The sequence below is a fragment of the Ictalurus punctatus genome, chromosome 3 (assembly GCF_001660625.3).
Source record: "Ictalurus punctatus breed USDA103 chromosome 3, Coco_2.0, whole genome shotgun sequence".
Taxonomy (NCBI): domain Eukaryota; kingdom Metazoa; phylum Chordata; class Actinopteri; order Siluriformes; family Ictaluridae; genus Ictalurus; species Ictalurus punctatus.
This window is the reverse complement of record NC_030418.2, coordinates 26,617,709-26,630,278: the sequence shown is the minus strand read 5'-3', so window position 1 is coordinate 26,630,278 and position 12,570 is coordinate 26,617,709. Positions and strand designations below refer to the sequence as shown.

The window sequence follows — 12,570 nt, the reverse complement described above, 5'->3', positions numbered from 1 at the left end:
CAAGATCTTGTATGTGAGCATCAAGGCCTTGAATTTGATGCGGGCGGCTACATGAAGCCAGTGGAGGGAGATGAAGAGGGGTGTGAAATGGGTTCTTTTGGGCTGGTTGAAGATGAGATGTGCTGCAGCATTCTGAATCATTTGAAGGGGTTTGATGGAGCTGGCTGGGAGGCCTGAGAGAAGTGAGTTGCAGTAGTCCAGTTTTGAGATGACAAGAGCCTGGACTAGTACTTGTGTAGCCTGTTCGGTGAGGTAGGGTCGGATTTTCTTGATGATGTACAGAATGAACCTACAGGATCGTGCAGTTGTTGAAATGTGGTCTGTAAAGGTCAAGCTGTCATCAAAAGTCACCCCAAGTTTCAATAAATAATGTTATATATTTGCTTAATGGGTTGAATAATAAAGTAGCTGGATAATGCTCATGATTTTAATCTACAGTTGCAAAGAAATTCCCTCACTAGGATATAGGTCTAGATATAAAAGACTTATTATTCTCTGGTTTTCTTTTCTGTTTCTTTCTTTCCTTGCAAAGCAAATGAACAAGAGAAGACAAGCAGTATGCCAGCAAATTTACAACATTTCAGAACCAAATTCTCTTTCCTGAATCTACAGACTGCCATTGTAACCAGCTTAACTACTGTAGTCCTGGATGGATTATGTCGAACTCTGCCTTTTCTTTTTCAGTTCTTTGGTGTGATTGTGGCCTGGCTGTACATCACTCGTGTGGAGGACGCCATCGAGGAGTACGGAAACTATCAGGACAGCCTGATAAACACCGAAGCCAAGAAACAGGGCAAGCTGGTCAAGTGCTGTAAATGCATGCCTCTGTTTGACTAAGTGAACTTTGACCTTTGACACCCTAACCAAAGAGCATCAGCCTAAAGTACATGGTCCACACACGAGTGTTACTTTCACATTAAATTGTGCTTTTACTGGGTTGAATTGCTGCTGATTTTAGACAATCCTCAGGGTTCCGCAGGCTTCATTTACTGTTATTATTTTACTGTAGGTGAAGACAGCAATTAAACATACTTTTGGAGCCTCTGCCTTAAAGGTAAAGCTGAAAAATCGATTTTAAATATCACGGTGCACAGCTATGTTATAATTCATTCATTTTGGATAAATTGTACCTTTTGTCATAATTGCACTGGATAACTAAACCTATATCTGTTTTTAGAAATAGATAATTACATAGTGTTTAACATTTCAGAATTATTTTATTATTGATATGTTGTTGTTTTTTTAATTGAACCAATATACATTGTGCAACACTTTTTTTCAACACATCAAATTTTGCCTTTTATAATAACGGATGTGAGGGTTTAAAGGTTTGCTTCTCAGAAGATTGTTTTTCATATAATCGTTTGTACTGTAAGTGGTATGTCTTGCTTTAACCACTTTGTAAAGCATTAAGGGGGAAAAAATCCTACCCCTTAATTCCCTGCGTTATATTCAGGGTTGTTTGGGAAAACCCAGTGGAGGTTTCTGTGGCTGAACTCTATAAAACCATGCCCAGCTCATCAGGACATCAGGAGCGATTTTAACAAAACAGTCAGTCTGTCTAAAGATGGCTAGGTTCACATCCGCAAGTTGACACAAATCTGATTTTCTGGAATTTGTGAACACAAAAATCTGATTTTTTCAAATCAGACCTGAGCCACTTTTGTACGTGGACCCAATATTTGTCTACGCCATGTATATGAGAATGGTCAGATTGTACGTGTATGCGCACATCACTATCATCATCATCATCATAGTGTCAGCAGAAAAACAATAGAGAACAGCAACACCCATGCTTATATTGAGTGGAAAGATGGGGAAACTAGTGACTTACTTGATATTTAGGGAATTGAATTGATTGCTACCGACACTGAGTAGTGTTCGAAACAATTGCCCAGAATGTGGAACTACGTAGCCAAAAATGTGGCTTCGGTGCTAAAGAAATCCTCTCCCATATAAATATTCTTCACACCGCAGTTCCAACACTTCCTCTCCCATACACACATACACACGTGCCTCTTCGATTCACGTGCGTCGAACACAATTCTTAACTTACCAGCAAACATCACTGTGAAAGCCCGTGCAAGACAATTTCAATCAATTGCAATTTTGCCTAGTTTTCTGCCAAAAAAAATGCACAAAAACCTCTGCAAATTGCATCAGGAATATTGAAAAAAAGCCACCACAAAATCGAACATTTCTGGTCGCAACAATCACAAAACAACTCGGCGAAATCCTATACAGACTGGTTGCTGATATTGATGTGCATGCGCAGGGCTTTTCAGGAGATGCATTCACATTAAAGACAGACAGAAGTCACTTATTATTATGAATGTGAACAGTCAAGATGGGACAAACCTGAGCAAAAAAAAAAAAAAAGATTTGTGTAATGAAGCTGCTCATGTGAATGTAACCTTAGTGTGCGTTTCCTCATACAGTGAACATCAGGCTTTAATCAAGTTGTTGGAAAGTTATGTGCCATAGAAAATGTGCCAGATACTGATTATCAGCCTGCCCACCATGCTTCAGTGATTTTCTCCCTTTTCACTTTTGTAGGTAACCAGGCTTTAAAATGTTAAAACTATACTTGTGAATGAGATAAAAGAGAAACGTTTCTATTTCATGTAGAGCTCAGACTTCTAATTTCACAATGAGAGAGGTTTTCCAAGGCCATCATACTGTATGTACATATTAAGCTCCAAATTTAAGCAACCCTGATTATTCTCATTTAACATGTCTAAATGTAATTGGCCTTGACTGTTTTACTCCCTGAATATGATGTATTTGGCATGGTTAACATCATAATCTAATACTCACATCATTCCCAATATCTCCCCAGTTCTCTTTCAGAGCCGTGAGATTAATACACATCTGAGCAAATGTTTAAACCTGTAAGATCACTCGCTCTCATTCATCTGAGCACCTGATGTAAGTTTTGTAATACAAACACCAACTTATTCTTTTTTTGATGAATTTGACAGAACAGGCTTTAGAAAAGGAGTTGGAAGGTGCTGAATAATACGCAGTTTTAGAAACTGTACTATAGTGACATGCAGCTTAATGACTGTCAGTACGCCACTGTTCACTTCATACTATAATGATCATTTAATGAAATTTGTCACTCTTGTAAAATTGGGTGGTGGTTATTTTGATTTTCATCATTTTCAATCATTTGTCTCTTTTAAAAAGTTTATACAATTCTACTATTATATAATATGAAGTGTAAGTGCCTCTACTGAGCATAAAGGTGTTCTTTAACAACATAGGAAAATCTTAATTCTATGCAGTGTATTTGTTACCATAAAAACAGTTCTTTGTTTAATTTAATTACAGATTTCAGTTGTTTATTTATTCTTTAAAGGGTATCTGTATTTGTGGGCATACGGGTTATGGGTCAACACTTTTTTAATCTAGCTGAAATTGAATGAACGATAAACAAAGCTTTCTGTTTTTCTCTGTATTTCATTTGATGAATAAATGCACAAAAAAAATAACAGTAACATAATTGTCCTATTGAACAGTAAAAGTGATAGAAAACACTATGTTGGATTTTAATTTCTTCTTGTACCACAGCACTGTTGATTTCTCGATTCTGGTGATCAAGGTGTTGATTCATTTTCTATAACGGCAGCTTCGACAACGGTGCCAGCGATAATTTCACTCACAGGTTTATATTAATGCCCTTGTGCTTTATCAGCTCTGTAGTAACAGCTCATTCAGAGGGACGGACCCTAAACACGATATAAGCCTAATAATAAACACATTAAAATGTTCTGTAATTACAAGAGTCTTGAATGATCCACAACTGTTTTTGTGTTGTGTGATAGTCGTTCATGAGTCCCTTGTTTGTCCTGAGCAGTTAAACTGCCCACTGTTCATCAGAAAAACCCTCCAGGTCCTGCACATTGTTTGCTTTTCCAGCATCTTCTGTATAGTGCATTTGTGTAAATTCACTTATTATTGTGTCTTGTGGACTGTATGTAAAAATCTGTTATGTGAAATAGCTCCTTCATGGCAGAACTAAATAAAAAACAAAACGCAATTTTAATGATCCCTCTTTTTTTATTTTTATTATTAACATTTTGCAGATTCTTCAAGGGGTATGTAAATTTCAGAGCACAACTGTCATTTTCTCACTTGTTTGTGCTCTATTAAACCTTGTTCTTGCTTCAATAGACACCATGTCATTAACGTTTGTCCATTCACTAACTGTTGGAGTCATGATGAGGTAAATTGGATAAAACTACAAGTATGAGTTTTCCATATAACTAACGTTACTCATTTTGCTGTGCATTGACCGTGTAATATCTTTAATGTTTGTCAACAATACATTTCAGGAATGATTAAATAGAGGATTTTTGCTTTATTCCAGTATTTTGGGCGAAACCATGTTGTTACATGTAAAAAAAAAATTAAATAAATCCCCTCCTCAAGATATAATCATGCTTATCAGCCGGTTTTTGCATCTGGAGAAGACTAAAAGTACACATAATAATATTCTGTCCAGCATTGCTTTGATTTAGTCCACCTCTGCACTGTAAAACCGGATAAGTTCATTTAACTCCAAAAATTCGAGGAAACTAATTACCTCAAAATTTTTAAGTTGATAAATCAATTTCTTTAAGCCAAATACACTTAAATATAACAAAAATGTAACTCAAACTTGTTATATATAAGTGTATTTGGCTTAAAGAAATTGATTTATCAACTTAAAAATTTAGTTAGGAGTTAAATGAACTTATCCGGTTTTACAGTGTGTACAGAATGAACATAGTGTGTATATATAATGTTGTAGGTGAAATATAACTGAACTTAGAAGCCGGACTTATAGAATTCAGGTGAAATCCCCCACTTCAGTTCAAATTTCACAGCTAGTAAATACTGTAGATATGATTTTCATATTATAGCAGACTTTCACTTCCAATCATCATTTGAAATTGTGCATGTGTGTATGTCTCTCCCTTAAGTGAACAAAAGGGCACTATTCCTATTGGTGCCTGCGTTTTATAAGGGTCAAGCTCATGGGAGGTTGGGATGTCTTCTAATTAGCCAAGGGGCTATCCGGCTGCATATCAATTCTGGCCCTCATCTCCTCTTCACCCCTACTGTTTAACAGCGTATAATGAATCTGCCTCCCCAGGTATCAGGATATGTGGGAATCAACCCCCTCTGACATTAATGGTGCTCTCTGGGTGACTCCTCATGAGTCAGCATTCTCCCATTCAGCCCACAGGAGCCAGGGAACATGACCACCCTTTTCCTGTTTGCTGCATCAAGGCTCCGAGACGCCATTGTGTCCCACAGGATTCAGATCTACAGGAAATAAGGTCATTTGGCTGGGTGGATGTCCGCCATGCCTGCTACAATTTGCTGTTTTCATTACGGTGTTGAAATGTGCTGTGCTTGTGCCGTCCTGCTCCAGGAGGTCCAAGAGCAAGAGAGCAATCATGTTTGCTTTGTGTATTTCCGTAGGCTGTTTGATAAGAACAAATCTTATCAAACAGCGTCATGTGATTGCGTTTTGAGATTAGATGAAACCTCTTCAAGCATTAGTGGAGCTATGAATAACGCTAAAAAGAAAAGGATCAAATGTTTGCTGCTATGTATTTTAAAGTAACCTGTATGTGTGCGGACATAATTTACATTATGTTTATTTTTAATGAGTTTTAGGATTAGACTCTTATGTACAAGCTCATCTCAAGTGCTGGTTTTCTATTTGTTACTACAACTGTTATTCTGACTTGATGAAACCATACAAAGAATACTAAATAACAATCGACATATTGTGCAATATTGTGGTTTTTTTTGTTTGTTTTTTGCCAGTCACTGACCCTTTAACTGTAAAATTATGATCACAAACCCACTCCGTCCAGGTTTATTTTATGAACATAATTCTACTATTTGAATATTACTTTTTATTTATTTATTTATTTATTTATTGGAGTCAGAGAAAGCTTTTTAGTCCTGGACTTTCCACCGAGAGAACACTTTAGATTCATGCTGACCTTATTTATCATTTTGCTTGGTTTTTGATATCGAGATTTGGATTAAATTCACTGGATTCAAGTGAGCAGTCAAACAGGCTAATGACTGTAAGAATTCAATAATAAATATAATAATGGGTTGTAAGAAAATTTTGAAATCAGGACCCCTCCTGGGGCGCACGGTGGTTCGCCTCACACCGCCAGGGTTGTGGGTTCGATTCCTGTGGCTCTGTGTGTGCGGAGTTTGCATGTTCTCCCCGTGCTGCGGGGGTTTCCTCCGGGTACTCCAGTTTCCTCCTCCAGTCCAAAGACATGCATGGTAGGTTGATTGGCGTGTCTAAAGTGTCCGTAGTGTATGAATGGGTGTGTGAGTGTGTGTGTGATTGTGCCCTGCGATGGCCTGATACCCTGTCCAGGGTGTACCCCGCCTCGTGCCCGATGCTCCCTGGGATCCTCCAGGTTCCCCGTGACCCTGAAAAGGAGTAAGCGGTTTTGTCTTTCGTGATGGGAAACAATCAGTTTCATTTCTGCAGTCCTATATGTACTATGTTTCTTTTGGATACAAGTAATTAGCAATCATTTGTCCCAAACGTCCCGCTGGCGTCCAGTGTTTTTTAATGTATTTTTCTCAGCGAATTTATGAATGCTGGTGTAGATTAGGCAGGTGTAATCAGCCAAGTAGGTGTGCTTTGGGATTCATCCAACAACTGGGAAAGTGTAGGACACAATGCTTTAAAAAAAAAAAAAAAAAAATTATCAAGCTTACACTTCTACCCTTCAAAGGCAAGGACACAAGATTGGTGAAATAAGAAGTGTCTATATTCCTGAAACATGCTTTAAGGCATGTTAATCAACTTTAAAGATAATGCTGGAGCTGTGATATGATGTTCTTTTTTTTAATCTGTCCACTTATAGAGTAATTTCACAAACGATCTTTTCTGCAAAATACAATTGCAAACAACTTTTGGGAGGCAAACTTATAGAAATCAAATTTATTCTGCTCTTTACCTTTAAATTTCTTATTATTTCACTTCACAATATTCACTTTCAAAGAACAAAGACAAAGGCACTGTGGCTTAGTGGTTAGCATGTTTGCTTCACACCCTAGGGGTTGGGGGTTCACTGCATGTTCTCCCTGTGTTTCAGATTCTTCCTCCAATACCCCCAGCCCAAAGACATGCATGATTGGCATTTCCAACTTGTCCATGTGTGAGATTGTATCCTGTGATGGGCTATGCCCCAAGCTCCCTGAGACACCAAATCTGTATAAGGTAAGTGGTATGAAAAATGCCAGAAATTTCAAAGAGCTATATAATGACACAGAAACTAATAAAAATGCCCGAAAAAAAAAACAACCAACCTCATGGTATTTTATGGTATTTTAATATTAAATAAAGGTGGAATTGTGATTATATCAGCAACAGTGTAGAGGCATTTTGTGTCTTTTAGTGCTAACTAGATGCTAAATCTAAATGCTAATAATGAAAAGCACTTAAACTTTTATATATTTATTACTATCAGAATGTTTAGCAAATAGTGGCATTATTGGTGCTGAGTCCTTGATGTTCTGTAGATTTGTGGCTCTTATGAAGATGGATGGCATCATGAATTTTGCCAAGTTTCAGGATATCATGCTTCTTCTGCCAGACTGTAGCCTTCTGGCTTGTGTTGGTTTATCACACACAAACATTGCAGTTGGAAATCTGAAAGGTTTTCATAAATAATGCTCTCCTCATATTTACCAGGTTATTTTAGAATAATTTAGGTTGGGTCTGGTTGCCTGTGCCAGAAGGTTAAGACTTGGCCTTGGATGGATCGTTTTACAAAATAACGATTGCAAATATATACACAAATATCAACACGGAAATTATTGACTGAAAAATTGGAGTGGGAAATGTTGTAATGTTTATTTAAGACAATCATCAGTACTCATTTTCACAAAGGATGCCTAGACAGCATTACTGGAATGCAAAAAAACGAACACAACAACAGTAACTAATGACCAGAACCAAAAGTTCCATATGGTGCATTGAGTCTTTTTGTTTATTTTAGTGAAGTTTGTGTTGTGTTCTGCTAATTTGATCAGGCTCAATACTGACTCAGTAAAACAGTCCCTTCTTAACCTCAGGAAATACCCTATTAGTCTTTTATCAAACAAAATGAATGGCTTTCAGTTAAATTACTAATAATTATCAGTTATTTGTTAGTTCTTAGTTATTTGACATGTCAATTTTACATTCCAATCAAGAAATTCAGTTAATTAACCTCAAGAGTAATTTACATTTCAAATAAATAATGATACTGTCTTCTCTAATATTTGATCTCATCAGCTCTCTTTCAGTCTTGAACTTCAAAAGTCTACCACAGCTTAATCTATTCTTAGTGGTGCCTTTTGGTGGTTTCTATTATCTCTGTGCCCATGTGGATTTGGCTTAGAATATTTGTTGTTGGAAATAACTGTGGGGAAAGACTGATTGATAACATCCTTTCATTACAGAACAGAAATGCAGACTGGGACTGCAGTCTTTGTTCATGTCTGAAACAGACAGTCTATCTGATAGTAATACTTGAATGAATAATTAAGTGTTGAATATCACGGAAGATACCTGAATGCATTGAAAGTTGATGACTGCTGCTGCTGACCTTTCACACTGACAAATCTACTGACCGGATATAATACAGCGAAAGAGTAGTAATATTTTAGGCACGGGTTCTAAATATAACGTCAGCCAGCCCACGTGCCTGCATAAATAAGACAAACTCCAAGGTTACTAATGATTTGCACCTCTGCTTCCCGTACACATTTACAATGGGGCACAGGAGTTCCCAGTTAAGAATTTGTTTTTGTGTTATGTCTCCCAGAGGAGTTGTGAAAATGTTTCATTCTGATTTTGTTGTGTGTGAAAAAGCAGTGCTGTTTATATTTAAAACACATCAATAGAACAGAGAGACCAAAAGTAAGGTTTAATGCCTGAAGGACCCTCCAGTTTCAGACAAATGTGTTTTCATGATAATACAGGGGTGAAAATGATTGGGATCCCTTGTTACTTCTACACCTTCTGAATTATAACACGACTTTAAGTGGATATCAAGATGTGATTAAAACAGACAACAAACCCATAGCGCAGACTCTTAGATGTTTTTGTTTGCAAATTGACCACGTTTAGTATTCTAGCAATTTAGCCGAAGGCAATCCGTTCTATGTGACTTTAGTAAATTGCTTGGGGGGAAAAATTAATGGTCATGCCGTTACCAAATTCAAATCCATGTAATGTTGGTTTTCTGTGTACATTGGGTAGCTTTCCTGTACATTCAAGCTGTCATTTTAACCATTTTACAGCTGCTATCTTTTCCACCGCAGCCTTCAGCATGTAGGGAATCGAGCTTATGCACTCTAGGTTTAAAGAGCAAATATTTGGTGTTTCACAAGTATGAACATGAGGTAACACAGGCCAAATTCGCTTAGTCATTCTTAACAATGGTTTAGACAAAGGAATATAGCTGTGATGTGCAGCAAAAGGTGTTGATTTTCACAAAATGGGAAGTGGCTATAAGAAAATAGCAAAAGCATTGAAAATGCCCATTTCCACCATCAGGGCAATAATTAAGACGTTCCAGTCAACTGGAAATGTTATGAATCAACCTAGAATTAGAAGAACTACAATCCGAAGTCACCTCCATCAACACAAGTTGTTTGGAAGGGTTTCAAGAATAAACCTTCTACTCTCATCCAAAAGCAAACTCCAGCATCTTCAGTTTGCCAGACACTACTGGAACTTCAAATGGGATCGGGTTCTATGGTCCAGATGAAACCAAAATAGAGCTTTTTGGCAATAAACACCAGAGGTGTTTTGGCGCACACAGAGAGGTAGCCATAAGGAAAAGTACCTCATGCCCATGGTTAAATATGGTGGTCACTCTTTAATGGGGCTGTTTTCTGCCAGAGGACCTGGACATTTTGTTAGGATATATGGCATCATGGACTTTATCAAATATCAACAAATATTAAATGAAAACCTGACTGTTTCTGCCAGAAAGACAAAATGGGCTGGGGTTGGATCTTCCAGCAGGATAATGATCCAAAACATATATCAATATCAACACAAAAATGGTTTACTGACCACAAAGTCAAGGTCCTGCCATGGCCATCCTAGTCCCCTGACTTGATCCCCATAGAAAACCTGTGGGGAGAACTGAAGAGGAGAGTCCACCAGCGTGAACCTTGAAATGTGAAGGATCTGGAGAGATTCTGTATGGAGGAATGGTCTCAGATCCCTTACCATGTATTCTCCACCCCCATCAGGCATTATAGGAGAAGACTCAGAGCTGTTATCTTGGCAAAGGGAGGTAACGTAAAGTATTGACTAAAAAGGGTGCCAATAATTGTTGCACACCTATATTTCACAGTTGTATGTGTATGTATATATATATATATATATATATATATATATATATATATATATATATATATATATATATATATATATATATATATATATGAATATATATATATATATATATATATATATATATATATATATATATATATATATATATATATATATGAATGAGAGGGAGAGAGACCAGTGTTTTGTTTGCAATTGTTTGATATCCTTGAGAGCAGAGTATTTTTGTGAATTTTTTTTTTTAACAAAAGATGCAAAGGTTAAATAATAAAGACAAATTTTCACAGCCTTCTTTGCTCATATTTACCAAGGGTGCCAATATTACTGGAGGGCACTGTACATACATACATACATACATACATAATGTAGTAAGCTTGCAGCTGGTCATTAATTCAGGCCATTCAAAGTGTCTGTGGGTACCATACACATTTTTCACTTATTAATATTCAGACCTTTACATTTAGGAGGGTTTAGATCAGGGGTCTTCAAGCTTATCAGCACAGGGCCTGTGTGGCTGCAGGCTTTCATTCCAGTCAGATAAGAACCAGCCCTAATAATCAATTGAAAATCAAGATTAACTGATGTAACAGATGGAAATTGTCTATCAGCCCTTTGAGAATAAGACACCAGCTTTATATAATCGAGGGACCCAACCAAATTTCCGACTGTTAAACACACACAAGCAGACATTTTTTCCATACACTCATTTCTTAATGAAAAATAAAATCAATAGCTCTGTGCTTTGCAATCTGGTACCTTACAGGTAAAAATTAAAAAGAAAAATAGTGAACATACAGTATTTGCTATGTTTGGTGCTGGTTAATGACTTTGGTCTAAACCAAAATCGATCTTTTTTGAGAATCCACGTTGAAATGGTCTAAATACAGTGTCTTACTCAGAATAACACTTGTTTATAACACAAGGAAAGGAATAGGATAGAATTTATATTCTATAGGATTTTTTTTCATTGCAATATTGATTGTCTCAAAGCAGTGTTATAATCATCAGCGCCTTAAACCCCTAGTGAGCACACCAAGGATGAAGGATGAAGACTCACCACATGACCCTTTCCTCCTGTTAATGTTAATTCATGGGAATTTAGTTTTTAGTATTATATAATGTTTCCAGCTGTGTGCATACTGTATATGCTAAGAATCCCATTTTATAATGAATATTATGTTGATGTTATCAATAAAAAACACCGGTAAATGAGTTATAACTGGAATCATTATTTTACAGGTAAATCAGGCAGGGTCTTGTAGTCTGAAGGAGAGGAGAAAGATATTTTTGGCTTCAGGATGTCAACTAGGCATCTGGTGCTCAGGGCAGACAAAGAGGTCATTACAGAAAACCTGTTTAACATGGTGGTAAAACAAATTAATGACTTGTTTAATAGCATTCCTTCTGTTGGAAGTCTACACAGTGTTATAGTAGAGTAATATATTATGGCATGAGTACCAAAAATGGCCTTTTCTCATTTTTTGTAAACACTGCCATCTTCTGGATTAGAAATGAAACACAAGTTCTCTACTAAGTTCTGTTTGTCTAGAGTCAAAAAATAATATTGAAACACATTGTAGGCTACACATAAGGCATTTTTATTCTATCTCTACTCTCTACTGGCTGTCTCTGTGTGCAGTACCTTAAAATGTACACTTTGGCTGTTTCATATTTTAATGCACCCATCATTCTGCAGCTCAGTTTTCATTTAGCTGATTCACTTGAACAGCCAACAGACATTATTAACCTATTCTAATATTATTAACACGTCTGAGCTTTTCCATTTGCTCAAATTTGGATTTATACGAAGGAATCTGCAATCAGCCTCTAAATCTGTATAGCATTACTGGATAAATCGTAGCAGTGTGGATTTACTGTAAGAAAAGAATAAGAATTACTTTAAGACAACAAGGCTCAATACACAGACACAAACAGAATTCTAATATCATGAATATGAACACTTCTCTTAATTTATCAGTGTTTTCGAAATGTTGTTTTTCTCTTTTTTGTGAGTAGATAAACAAATAACAAATGTAGTGCACCGTCACTCTATCAGTTCCACTTCCGCAATAGCAGAGCGTGCATTTGATTGGCTGGCAAGCCTGCACGGTTGCCCCGCCCCCTTTAACAGTGTGTGTGAAGCTCCACCTCCTGCCATGCTGGTGCTCTCCCCCATCGTG

The 12,570-nt window shown here is 36.9% G+C and overlaps 1 protein-coding gene across 1 annotated transcript in view; it reads left to right on the top strand.

Moving 5' to 3' along the window:
- tspan15 (tetraspanin 15) overlaps positions 1–4,175 on the top strand; it is a gene marked incomplete at its 5' end in the record, with an annotated part of 44,424 nt that extends 40,249 nt beyond the window's left edge. Inside the window, one exon of the mRNA XM_017464700.3 lies at positions 685–4,175. Within this exon, the coding sequence (XP_017320189.3) occupies positions 685–837 (153 nt within the window). The remainder of the gene's footprint in view (positions 1–684) is intronic.
- Positions 4,176–12,570: the final 8,395 nt, after the last annotated feature.